This window comes from Falco biarmicus, chromosome 5 (genome assembly GCF_023638135.1).
Source record: "Falco biarmicus isolate bFalBia1 chromosome 5, bFalBia1.pri, whole genome shotgun sequence".
Classification (NCBI taxonomy): Eukaryota; Metazoa; Chordata; class Aves; order Falconiformes; family Falconidae; genus Falco; species Falco biarmicus.
In genome coordinates this window covers 90400078-90412328 of record NC_079292.1, presented here as the reverse complement: position 1 = coordinate 90412328, position 12251 = coordinate 90400078, and the positions used below count along the sequence as shown (strand labels likewise).

The 12251-nt window shown below is 46.2% G+C and overlaps 1 protein-coding gene across 2 annotated transcripts in view; it reads right to left on the bottom strand.

Annotated features, from left to right (window-relative positions):
* Window positions 1–153: 153 nt before the first annotated feature.
* Window positions 154–12251, bottom strand: part of ATP6V1A (ATPase H+ transporting V1 subunit A) — a 31494-nt gene continuing 19396 nt past the window's right edge. For both annotated transcript variants that reach the window (XM_056339987.1, XM_056339988.1), the window contains exons 8-15: window positions 11300–11408; window positions 10369–10491; window positions 10160–10274; window positions 8980–9043; window positions 8020–8223; window positions 5975–6069; window positions 4617–4788; window positions 154–2441 (exon numbers count right to left, since the gene is read on the bottom strand). In XM_056339987.1, coding sequence (XP_056195962.1) covers window positions 2349–2441; window positions 4617–4788; window positions 5975–6069; window positions 8020–8223; window positions 8980–9043; window positions 10160–10274; window positions 10369–10491; window positions 11300–11408 — 975 coding nt within the window. In that variant the 3' untranslated portion in view covers window positions 154–2348. The remainder of the gene's footprint in view (window positions 2442–4616; window positions 4789–5974; window positions 6070–8019; window positions 8224–8979; window positions 9044–10159; window positions 10275–10368; window positions 10492–11299; window positions 11409–12251) is intronic.

Here is a 12251-nt window from a genome sequence, read left to right as displayed (position 1 = left end):
CTTCCTACCAAATTGCTGCTTACAGGTTTACGGAAATCCCTAAAACGATCAAGTAAGATTTTAAGCAAGCTGCGAGGTTTCCTGGATTGTGTGCTGCGTACACCCCTGCAACACAGGTTTGGTTTGACGTAAGAAAATAGGACACATAAGACCTACTTTAAATCAATTTTATTTTCATTGACTTCAACATTTTTTTATTATTTTTTTTTTTACACAATTTCCAGCAACATACATTATGAAATATACAAGATAAAGTAGGTGGTGGGGTTCTGCCCATCTTTTAATTCCTCCCACAGCTGTGGAGGGAGGACTTGCAGGACACAGTGAACATCAGAATCTCAACACTGAAAACAGACACAAACCAAAAAAAAAGACAAAAATATATATGAAACTGTTTGAACTGGTCACACTTCAGGGCCAGGTACAGCACAATAAATATTAGAACTGCATTATCTTAGACATCTTCTGTAAAGTTTATAACATCCTCTATTTCAAGAGATAAGAACATCTGGTTTCTAGCATGAAATGCTACATAGTACAGTGGTGAAGGGTACGAATGATGAGGAATCCAGCAAGAGCTTGGATAGTGACTATTCATTCACACATGCTCATTGGTAAAATAAGCAGCATACACCAAAAATTCAGTGAGCTGTAAACTTAAACCATTCGCTACCAGAGTATCAGCTGGAAGGAGCAGCTCCTTTGGGAGAGTTAATGCCTTAAAAAGTTTCAGCCAGGCGCTCCCCTGACAAACACTGAGTTGATACCGTAATGGAAGTGGCAGCATTTGGCCCGTAGCGCGAGACCCCTTTACATCACTACTGTTCAAAGCCGGCAGCCACGGAACTACTCGGTGCAGAGTCACCGCTTACAGCCACAGCGCTACGGCGGCGGCACCCCGGCACCGCTCCGTGCCCGTACCAGCGCGGCAGGCAGCAGCTGGAGCCCCGCTGGGCACAGAGTGCACTGGATGCCACCTGCCGCGAGCGAGAGGGAGGGACTGCGGAGGATGCCAGCGTTTCTCTCGCTCTGCAGCAATGATATGAGTGCTGGGCTCCGGCAGTTCGATAGGAAGGCTGCTCTGCTAACTCCTCATCCCACGCTCGTTTTGCCAGTAAACAAGCCCAAGACACAGCAGTTTCAGCTGCCCGACAAGTGTGCTTCCAGAGCAGAACACCAGAGTCACGGGTTTCTCCTGCATCGCACACAACGAGGCAGGAGTAAATAATTTTTTTCATTTATCGACCTTCCCCCTGTTCATCCCCCGCCCCCAGCCCCCAGTTTAGCATCATACATTCCTCTCGCAGGAGAGCTGGGGACCTTCTGTGCCAGCGCCAGCCAGGCCCCGTGGGCACAGGTGGAGGAGGAAGGCCAAGCGCACGCTCTTCTTTCCTTGGCGTGATCTGGGCATTGCCCTGGGAGGCAGCCGCGCCGGCGGGCAGAGCACCGCCGAGGAAGGGCTGTGTTCCTCCTCCAGTCCGCACACGTGGCGTCACCCTAACTCGCCATCTACACCCTGCAGTACACAGCAGCAGGCACAGGCTTCACAAACTAACACAGCCGCATGTCAGGACATTTTACGGGGTGAGTGGGAGGCAAGAAGGTAAAATTCTGCTGGAAGCTGAGCACTATGGCTTTGACTTTAGCTAATGCCGAGTGCAACAGTCCTATCGGTATTAAGTAGGAAAATAAAATTCTATTTCTCCAGTGTACCAAAGTATACTGGTTGCTTGTATGTGCTCATCTTCTAGTTAGTCCCTTCTTGGACAACTCCAAAACTACCACGTTTCAACACCAACAGACTCAGCTGAGGACTGCAGAAGGGACAGAGCAGTGAGGAATTTTTGGTTGTATCAACACGTTATCAGAATATGGTCAAGCATTCAGCTGGAGAACAGGGAGTGCCATGTCACGATAGTCACTTAGCAAAGTGCCAGGTGTAAATGCCCTTACCGCTGCCAGCTCGGAACGTACCGTGTGACTGCCTTCAGGTCTGCACCTCCTCTGCCAGCCGGTACAGCTCAGCTGGTTACATCCCAAGGTGAAAGACCAGCAACCAAGAGAGCTGGGAGAGGCAAGGTGAAGTTTTTCCCACCCTAGAAATGTACAACAGCATTTCCTCACTCAGCCAGGCACATTCACACATCACTCACCACTTCAGACACATGAAGCAACAGCAAACACAAACCAAGAGGAATGTTTTGTAAGGACACTCTGAGTATGAACAGGGAAAACACAGGGCTATTTATCAACTCAAGTACTGTTGCATCATTCTTGTAAGGTAGGGAAGCAGAGGAGTTGAGATGAGGAATTGAGAGGACAAACTGGAGTGGTCACAGAGGTCGAGTCTAGTCTTCCAGACTGCGAAACGCATTCTGCATATCCTCAAACAGCTGAGCATAGTCCGCCTTGATTTTTGTTTCACCATCTTTGACAGGGTCCTGAAAGATAACAGCAAACAAACAGATCCGTCGGGAAAAGCCTCGGGTACTTAAGACAGCCCTGCTCTGCCAGTGCTGTGATTGCTCAGCCTCAGGATTAATGCTGGCTGACTGCAGAGCACTGCAGCTCCATCTTCGCCTCCTGTCTGTCTCGCCAACAGCCGCAAGGTTTACACCTCATCCTGCTTCCATGGTCAGTGAGCAGGCAGGACGGATACGGGACAGAGGAGTTCCCAGCCCGGCCCTGAGCAGTGGTTACTTTATTGAAAAGCAACTGCTTTGGGGAGGATTCAGTAATACCGAGGGTCTAACTAGTTCATGCTGTGCGACTCAAGAGCTGCAGCAATTAACACCAGCTCCTACCTCCAAACCAAATGGAGTAAGGATCTCTGTGGCTCTGAAATGCTCTGCTCTACTTTTTGGGGTGCATCCCCTCCAAGCGCAAGAGTTAGTTTGCCATCACTCTGAGGTCGCTCAGTTCCAATTAAAGTCTTACCGTGCAGTCATAACGAGCTCAAAATCATCTCTGCACAGCTTCATTTTCTCAGAGTACTTTTAATGAAAGACAAGGGCAAAACCCGTAACTATCAGCTTTTCTCTGAGGCTGCGAGGCCTTCCCTGCAAGAAGCATTAACTGCCAGGCTGTGAAATCTGTTCAGGGTCTTCACCGTTGCCCTCACAGCACTACGCTCCTCTGGGTCAGTGCAGCTCTCGGGAAACACAGAGGATCTGTGTGTGGCTGCACTACTTCTTCGCTGTCTCTCCAAAGCCCACAAACCACAGGAGGCAGGACATTTAAATTCCCATGCCTTTTAGACTGACCCAAGAAATAGGAATATGAGGAAAAGCTTTGAGGGTGACAGAGCACTGGCACAGACTGCCCAGAGAGGCTGTGGGGTCTCCTTCTCTGGAGACGCTCAAAACTCGCCTGGGCGTGACTGTGCAACCTGCTCGAGGTGACCCTGCTTTAGCAGGGGCCGGACTAGATGAGCTCCTGAGGCCCCTTCCAACCCTGACCATCCTGTGCTTCTGTGAAATACAATTCTTACATCATAACTATGACTGTATTAGAGGGCCAGCTCCACTTCACGTGTATTCACCCTCCAAATTCCCTTTTTCAGCGCTGCTGTCCACCACTCTGCCGTGTGCCAGATGTCTTCTGGCAGCCAGGTTTTGTAAGAAGCGTGCTACTTCCCCTGTCTCTATATAATCAGCTCTCAAAAACCTCACGTCCTCAAGTGTATCTTCTTATGTTCTTGGTGCTTTGAGAATATATACCAGGGATCTGCTTACTGCAGAAACAAGCCAGTCCCCTGCAGAAACAGAATACACTGGCACGCCAGAACACTTAATTTTACACGTAAGTTTATCTTACAGTACTTGTTCTTGAAAAATTTGCAATATTGGCTTAAAGAGTTATATTTGACTCTTATGAAGCATTGTACTTCAGAGAGAGTATTCCTTAGCTACTTTAACATCAGCCAGCATCCCCAGTTTCTGTCCTACCAGTAACTGCTACACCAGCACGCTCTGGATGAGTTTTAGGAAAGCTGTACCCTGAGACGACAGCTACTGGAGTTACCCAGGGCAGGTGCCCCAAGCCACTTGTTCTCTTTTTAGCCCGTGTTGAACTTACTTGTCCCTTCCTCTCCTCCTGGTTACCGCCCTCAGGTCCCGAGCCAAATACAGGGCACATCACGTATTACTGCAGCAGATGAGCGTTTCTTTCCTTAACTTCCTTTTAAAATAGCTTGATAAACATTTCTACCATTCACTTTTTAGCACATTCCTGGATTTATGCTTAGGGCTGCTTTTATCTGCTAAAAGTTTCCTGAGAACACGTTATAATTTTGTATTTTTTAAACTGAATTTTATCACAAAACCCCCCAAACAAACAGGAAAGGAGCTTGTACTATTACATGAATATATCTAACGTAAAGGATACTGAAGTTGGGGTTGCCAAGGCTCTGCAGCCGGCACAGCCTGACTAGATTTCTGTCCCGACTGTTCCTGCGCTCACAAACTAAAACCAGTTATAAAAGTGTATTGAAGAAGATTTGCAAAAAGTCTCCGTTCACAGACCTTTATCTAAGGCAACTGTGAGCACCTTTGAGAAACAGCCTTTCAGAGGCACCGAGAGCTCACGAAAGCAGCGCAAGTTCCTTGTGAACATACCTTGAACTTCATGGAGGTAAGTCTGTAGAGGATTTCACTCATGTTCTCTCGGATGATGGACCACGTGATCTTATTGTCACTCTGGGCTGTGGTTTCTACAGCACGGCGTGCCATGTCATAAAACGCAATCATATTGGAAAGCATTCCCACTGTTTTATAGAAAGGGCAGAACCTGCCGGAACAGAAGAGGACCCGTCAGGCACCTCGGACCAGTTACCAGGACCAGCCTTTGCCCCCACCTTCGCGACAACTCTGTTCTCACCTGACAGAAAGAGCGCCAGCCTGCTTTACTCCAGGTGTTTTTACATACTATCAAAGGACGCTGCCTCTGACAGGTCCCGCATTTTTAAACCCAGGCAAGCCACAGGCTAAGGCAGCCATCCTGAAGTGCGGTTTCTGAAGCAGCACTCAAACGCTGGGCAAAATAGGAGAGCAGGAACCATCGCTGCACCAGCCCCGCCTTTCAGTCTGTGCCAACGCTCAGGAGAAAGGGCAAACACCAGAGCAAGCCAGCGGAATTCCTCCTTCCTACTTTGTCCATCACGGGAGCAGGCTTCCTCCAAGCTGCCAGGGATGACCCGACAGCTCTGCAGGTGTCTTTGCTCACAGGAAAGGGAGTGTTTCTGTGCCGAAAGCACTGCGCTCCCAAAAAGCTCCTTTTTTAACAGGTAGATGGCTGCCACAGAAGATGCCTCATTATTAGTTACACACTGCACCGTGCTGCTTGCAGTGCTTCCCCGTCACATACACGCGTGCCTGCCCTAGTAACCTAACCAAAGGCACACACCGTTACAGAACGACGTACAGCTAAATTTTTAGTGAAGTATTCCAGATCTCTCGATCTACCTGGGCTGGGGAGTGAGATGAAGTTACAGAAAGGCCCTTGACAGGCTGTTAAAACACACGGATAGGAGGGAAAGAAGCAAAGGCTGGGATAATAAACACTGCACTAGGGAAAAGATCCAGGAAGTATTTTTGATGGATCAAACTTAAGAATTATGCAGCAGTAACTGAAAGCAGATTCTTGCAGTCCTGGAATAAAACAGGAAGGCTTTGGATGCTGTCTGGGAAAATGAAGTGGTCCTCTCCTCCTCCCGGGGAAGACCAGAGGACACACTACTGCAGGGATACTGGCCAACCAAATAAGGACGAGAGCCTGAGAAACTCAGAGGAAGAGGTCTGCACGCCTTGGGGAAGGCAACGTGAACACACGGTTTGATGGCCTACCTAAGTGCAGTTCTTCCATTCAATTATGGCAGGTAAAATTAATTTCTGCACTGGTCGGTTTCCAAATAAAACAGCTGTCTGAATGCAGGCTACACAGGACTAAAAGGGCAGAGCGGCCAGTCGGAACTCACCTGTCGTAAGGCGTATAACCATTCTGTTGCAAAAAGTCATCTTTTATCAGCTTGGCAACCTCCAAGGTAATTTTATCTGTTTCTGCCAAGGAAGCCTAGAAAAGTAAGGTACGCTGTTGGTTTAGTACTGAAGTCCATGAGATGTGGTGTGTCCTGGATGAGAACTGTTATCTTTCAGTACCCCATTTTCTTCCCACCCTCTTAAGATGGCTCCCAGCAGAATTCTGCCTTTCGGGCATTTCTCATTCCCTGCTATAGAACAGCCAATTTAATTGATTGCCAAATTAAGATGGGTGAAACAGCCAATAATTTAAGTCCATCTGATGATAAAACAATGGAAAGGAAGTTTCCTTTAAGATAATGAGAAAACCACCACCCACAGAAAGCGCACACAGCTTTGTTATGAGGTACACTGAAACATCACCTTCCTACATAAAGAGACAAATTCATTTTTACCTTCCTCAATCTGTATGTGTCCACAGAAAAAAGACTAGATCTCGGCATGCTAGATTATTAACTTATCTCAATGATCTGAGACTAGCCCCCACAGGTACCGATGGCCTTTCCCTGTCCGGCATTCAGGAGAAGCAAAGGAGGCGATGCCAGTGCCTGCCATGCTCTGCAGGACAGCCACAACCCGCGGCGCACCGCTGCCGAGGGCACCGCAGGGCGCTCCTCTCCACCTTCACTGGCCTTCTGCTAAAGGGGACAGATCCAGTTTTTATACCCCAGCTTGCTTTCTACACAGGAAGCTTGGACCTTCTTTCACAAGGAGGCAAACAGAATTCAGAGCTACAAAATAATACAACAAATGTCTGATTGTTTTTCCGCTATTCCCCCTTTGCAAAAGTTTGTTGCAGTTGTTGGCAAGCCCTGATTGAAAGCAACTGTTAAAGAGAACATCTTTGAGAACAAGGTCACCAGTTCCAGTATTTCTATCATGGGAATAACGCCTGGTTACAAGCACTGGCTTATCAATATCCCTTCCATACCAAGGAACCGATTCTACCCTGCTCTGTAAACTAGTCTTTTAGAAGGTGGTTTTGTAAATAGAAAACTGCAGAAGGCCCCAAAATCATGGTTCCTCTTCCTCAAGGGCACATCTAGAGAAGAGAGCTCTGCTAGGCAAGACCTGGTGAAAGGCCTCACCTTGGCTGAGCTACATCAGTGCCTAGGGAGAGCACCAGCAGCAAGCCTCCTCCAAATAACTAGTTAATACACGTTACCACACTGCTGCTACCACCTTGGAAATCGGCGCAGCTCATCCAGACATCATGGGACTAAACTCCTGTCAAGTACGTGCTAGGCACCTTTCAATCGTCATATTCGCAGTGCTAAGCTGAAACACTGTTTTCACTGGGTCCTTTTTGAGAGCTCCCAAGGGAAACGTTCCTGTCCAAGCTCAGCTTTCCCTCCAAAACAGTGAAGGGAATGAAGGAAATTAAAGAATGCCTGTGAAATGGAGCCACGTGTCATGTCACGGGTTTCCACAGAGAAACCAGGTAATCACCAGTTTTTAGAAAAAGCAGACATCACTTCTGTTTCCACAGGCCAGCTTATAAATGCCAACACCTCTGTTCTGCAGCTGGCAACATGGTTTCTAATAAACTGTAACCCTTCAGATGGCTTCAACAGTGAAGATCAGTTTGTATCATTCTCTTACAAAGATTATTTCCAACAGGGTACTGGTTTAAGTTGCAGCAAAGGGCATTTCAGCAGGACTACAACACGGAAGCAAGTGAAGTTTCTTAACTTCAGCGTTAGACGCTCTGCAATCTAATTTACACGGGGAAAGCAGCATCAAGCCAAGGTTTATCAAATCTAAAAAAGTACGTGTCACTAGAAGTCGAACAACATGTAAGAAAGCTGAAATAAAGCACAGTTAAAGGCAGGAGAGTCTGACCTCTCCCAGCGACCATTTGCCCTTTTTGCACAATGCAGTATCCATCGAGGCTGGTCTTACGACATGGTCAAAGGCCTGCACTACAGTAGGGAAATGGAGGATGGCTCACCGACACCACATTTCCTCACAGCTGGTTGCTCACCTTCCCCACAAGCTGCACTATCTCTGCAAGGTCCTCTTCCTCCTGTAGGATCTCTTTGGCCTTTGTCCTGAGAGGGACAAACTCTGTAAAATGCTTGTCGTAGTACTCGTCCAGGGCACGCGTGTATTTGCTGTAACTGATCAGCCAGTTGACAGAGGGGAAGTGCTTGCGTTGTGCCAGCTTCTTATCCAGGCCCCAGAAAACCTGTCAGAAGCCAGAAGGATCAACCAGTGTTCTAAATCAAAAATGAACTGAAATAATTGAAGGCAATTAAACCAAAACCCAATACAGAACACAAGTCTGAGCAAACGCAATGTGGCAAAGGCTATCACAAATGAAAGCCCAAGAGAGGAAAGACAAGCCTTCCTTATGTTAGTTTAACTATAGCAGTTACTTTCAAATATACTTCTCAAAAAAAGTGATGCATCCTTTAAGCTGAGTTCAGACTTACTCAGCTTGAGACTCCTCATGAGGGAGAAAGCACGCCGTAACAAAGACAGTGCCAACGCTGGAGTCTAATTAAGTGGAGACCTGTTAGATGTAACTCCTTTTCCCAAACCAGGGCTGCAATCGGTTGCAAGACATTCTGCTGCTCTGAGGATTCTTTTGTGATTTCAACGCACCTATTAGGAGTGGTTCACTTTCCGTCTCAGCGGAGAGCAGCAACATTTGAAGCACAGCTCCAGGGGCAGCAATCAGGAAGCGCACAGATATTCCTGAGCAGTCAGCGTCGGATGGAATCGTTACCTTCATTCCCTCTTCCAAAGTGATCTCAGACACATCAGTTCAGAGACCATCTTACAAGGTCACCTTCTATGCTGTCAGAGCATTTTCCAAAGCACCCTACAAAGCTGCCTGTGTCAAATCAGCGCTCTCAGGCCCCAGCCACAAATGCACTGAAGCACAATCATTTTGAGTCTAACAAAGTGGCCAAAAGAGCTGAAACGTCGGGGGACGTACCTGAACAATGCCCAGTGTAGCAGATGTGACAGGGTCAGAGAAGTCACCACCTGGGGGAGATACACTGAGCAGGAAGAGATAAGGAAAAGTTACCAGAGCTACTTTCACAGTTCAAACTGAAGTACTGGAACATACGACTGCATAGATCAGTGATCACAGAAACCAGGAAAGCCAACACCATTTCAAGTAACAGACCTCAAGCTTCTGCTGCAGAAAGTGCTTGAGGCAGACCCGCACCGGTGTCCTGTCAAGCTCACCATGAAACAGTGATATCAGTGACTGACTGACGGCACATCAGGGTTTGATTTTAACCACTAGCTCCAGGTAGCCACTCCAGCTTGAGATTATCAAACCTATCACAACTGGAACAGATTCAGCAAGTGTGCTCGTAGGACACTGTGAAAAGCAGTGCAATGCACAGAAAACAATATCCCAGTTTGGAATGATTTCAGATATTCACCTATACAATAACCACTTCAAATTCATTTGGGCTCGACACCCTAATATATGCTTTCCTATAGATTAAAAAATATATAATTCTTCCAACCTCAAAAGCACAATGCATTTGGGTATGTGTGCTGTGGACAATGGAATTAAGCAGAGCAAAGAATGGATGCTGGGTGTTCTTGCAGATACTAGAGGCTCGCCTGAAAATGTGTGGACGGGAAATTTACTTTGCCCACAGTATGATATACAAATCAATTGAGCCTAGGAGAATGTCTGGGGACCGCACGCTTTTCACAGCTCATCGCAGCTTGAGATTTGCTTAGAGTAGAATTACATGGAGCAGCATAAGAATCACAATTCCTTATGACCCCCAGTGCACACTGCTGCTCTGACTGCCCTGTCCCTCCTGCTCTGAGCATGGTTTGACATGCTTCTCAGTGACAGCTCTAACGACATTTTTCCCTGAGCCATTTACTCCAATGGCTGCAAGTGACTGTGATTCTGCACCTCACAGAACAACTTGTTCACATTCCTTCTTTCTGCCGCCCTTGCACAATTCAGCAGCAGTTCTGGGTGAACACAGGCTAAATGTCTACCTACTCCTTCCCATGTTTTCAGTTCTGCAGCTGCACAGAGCGACAAGACCTTTTTGTCTGAAAAATAGGTACTTTAGCATACAAAAGCGCAGAGGAAGAACTGCAGCCAACGCAAAGCAAAGAAATGCAGCACTCACGCTCCAACAATGCTGACGCTGCCTTCCCTTTCAGGATTTCCCAGACACTTCACTCTGCCAGCTCGCTCATAGAAAGAGGCTAGACGGGCACCAAGGTAGGCTGGATAACCACTGTCTGCAAACACCAACACACAGAAATGGAGTCAACGGCTCAGAGTTTAAAGGATGCATTTATATTTACAAGACTAGGTCGAGAAAAGACCACTCACCAGCTGGCATTTCAGCCAGTCGCCCTGAAATTTCTCTGAGGGCCTCAGCCCATCGGGAAGTAGAGTCTGCCATCATACTGACATGGTAGCCCATGTCTCGGAAATACTCAGACAGCGTGATTCCTAGAACAAAGACAACAGTGTGCTGCAGAATACACTTCAAAAAGGAATTCTATGCTTGTACATTGTCACTGAGATGCAAATAAGACTAAGTTTACATATTGGTGGAAACACTGAAAGTTATTCTTTCTTCCCATTACATTATGTCCTTGCTGTCTTTTTTTGCTTATTTGTTCTCACTCTCCCCATTTTTGCTTATGAATCACACTGCCTCATCTTATATTCCCATGTATTTCTTTGAAGAGACATGGCAATGTCACCAATACTACTCTTTGCCTCATGGAAACCATGAACAAAGCCTCTTCTTACTGTAAAATGTCTCCTTCCCTTTCAAACTACTAGAATACAACAGTGAGAAAAGGTCATTTTGTCTTAATTATCTGACAACTTTTCATAAGAAAGATTTTTTTAAAAAAAGCCTCTAAAAGGCTGCAAAGGAAAGAAGACTAGCCTGCCAACTCAGAGAGTACTGTTCCTGCCCTGACACCATTCCTCACACACTGAGGAGTGGCTGTACTTGTCAGCAAAAAGCTGTTCACAAACCAAAGCTTACACAATTAACACATGGAGAAAAACTACAGTGCAGTCAGTTCACCTTTTAAGCAAAATTTACTCAAAATTTGGAAATTGTAATTATGTACAAGCAAGCCACATTCATTTAAGACACAACTTTGTGCAGACAAGGCCTGAAAGGGTTGACTTCTGAAACTAAGCTGGTTTCTTGGTACTGACCATCTCAGGAACTGAAAATACTAGAGCATGATGGCTTGCTCTACACACACAGCCTTTTCCAGCCTCCTGTAAATCTTACCAGTATAGATAGAGGCTTCTCTGGCAGCCACAGGCATGTTGGAGGTGTTTGCTACCAGAGCAGTTCTCTTCATGATACTCTCTACCTTGCCGTCAACTTCCATTGTTAACTAAAATGCAAGAAAAGGAAAAAAAACCAACACCAAAACCAGTAGTAAGGCTTTTCATTTATTTTAGTTGTGGGTTTTTTTTTTTTTTACTGTCTTTTACTGTATTACTCTCCTTGTATCAGGAGCTACTCTACCCAAGAGCAGAGACTAGATGAAAGATTTCAGGATACTATGCTGGTTTGCCTTCCTGACTGCACTCTGCTTAACCCTACGTACATGCCGCAGCCCCATCTCTTCTTCTGCAACCAGCAAAACCCTACTGATCCCATTCAAATGAGTACTGAGAAATCCACCGCATCAGGAAGGCTGGAAGAGCAAAAAAAATAATCTTAGCCTCCTGTTGTTAAGTCTGTTAGGAATCGGAAAGGTTTCCCCCCCCATCTACACTGATGCAAGTTCACTTTTGAAAACCAGATATGAAATCCCATACATAACCCTGGTGCAGTCTAACAAGCACCTGAACAACAGGATGTGTTATCCTGACATTTGTGTAGAATTCCACTTAAAAATATGCAGAGATTTACCTTTTTCACGGCCACCTCAGCTTGACTTTCTCATCTCATAATCAACACACACATCCAAGCCTTTTACCCCTTATTTCTGACAGTGGAGTTTCAACCTAACAGTTCAGACTATCTGGCTTCTTCCCCATATTTTACAGAAGAATGTGCCACAACTAATTCACTAAAAACAGATAGGAGATTTGTTAGATCTGTTGTGTCTATTTTTTTTTAAACCCAGACATTTTCTGCTTCCTTCAGAAGGTATTCCAAAGTTTAACGTGCCAAACTGGTATCTACTAACTGTTTGTATCACCACCCTGTAAATACAGATGCTGCACTT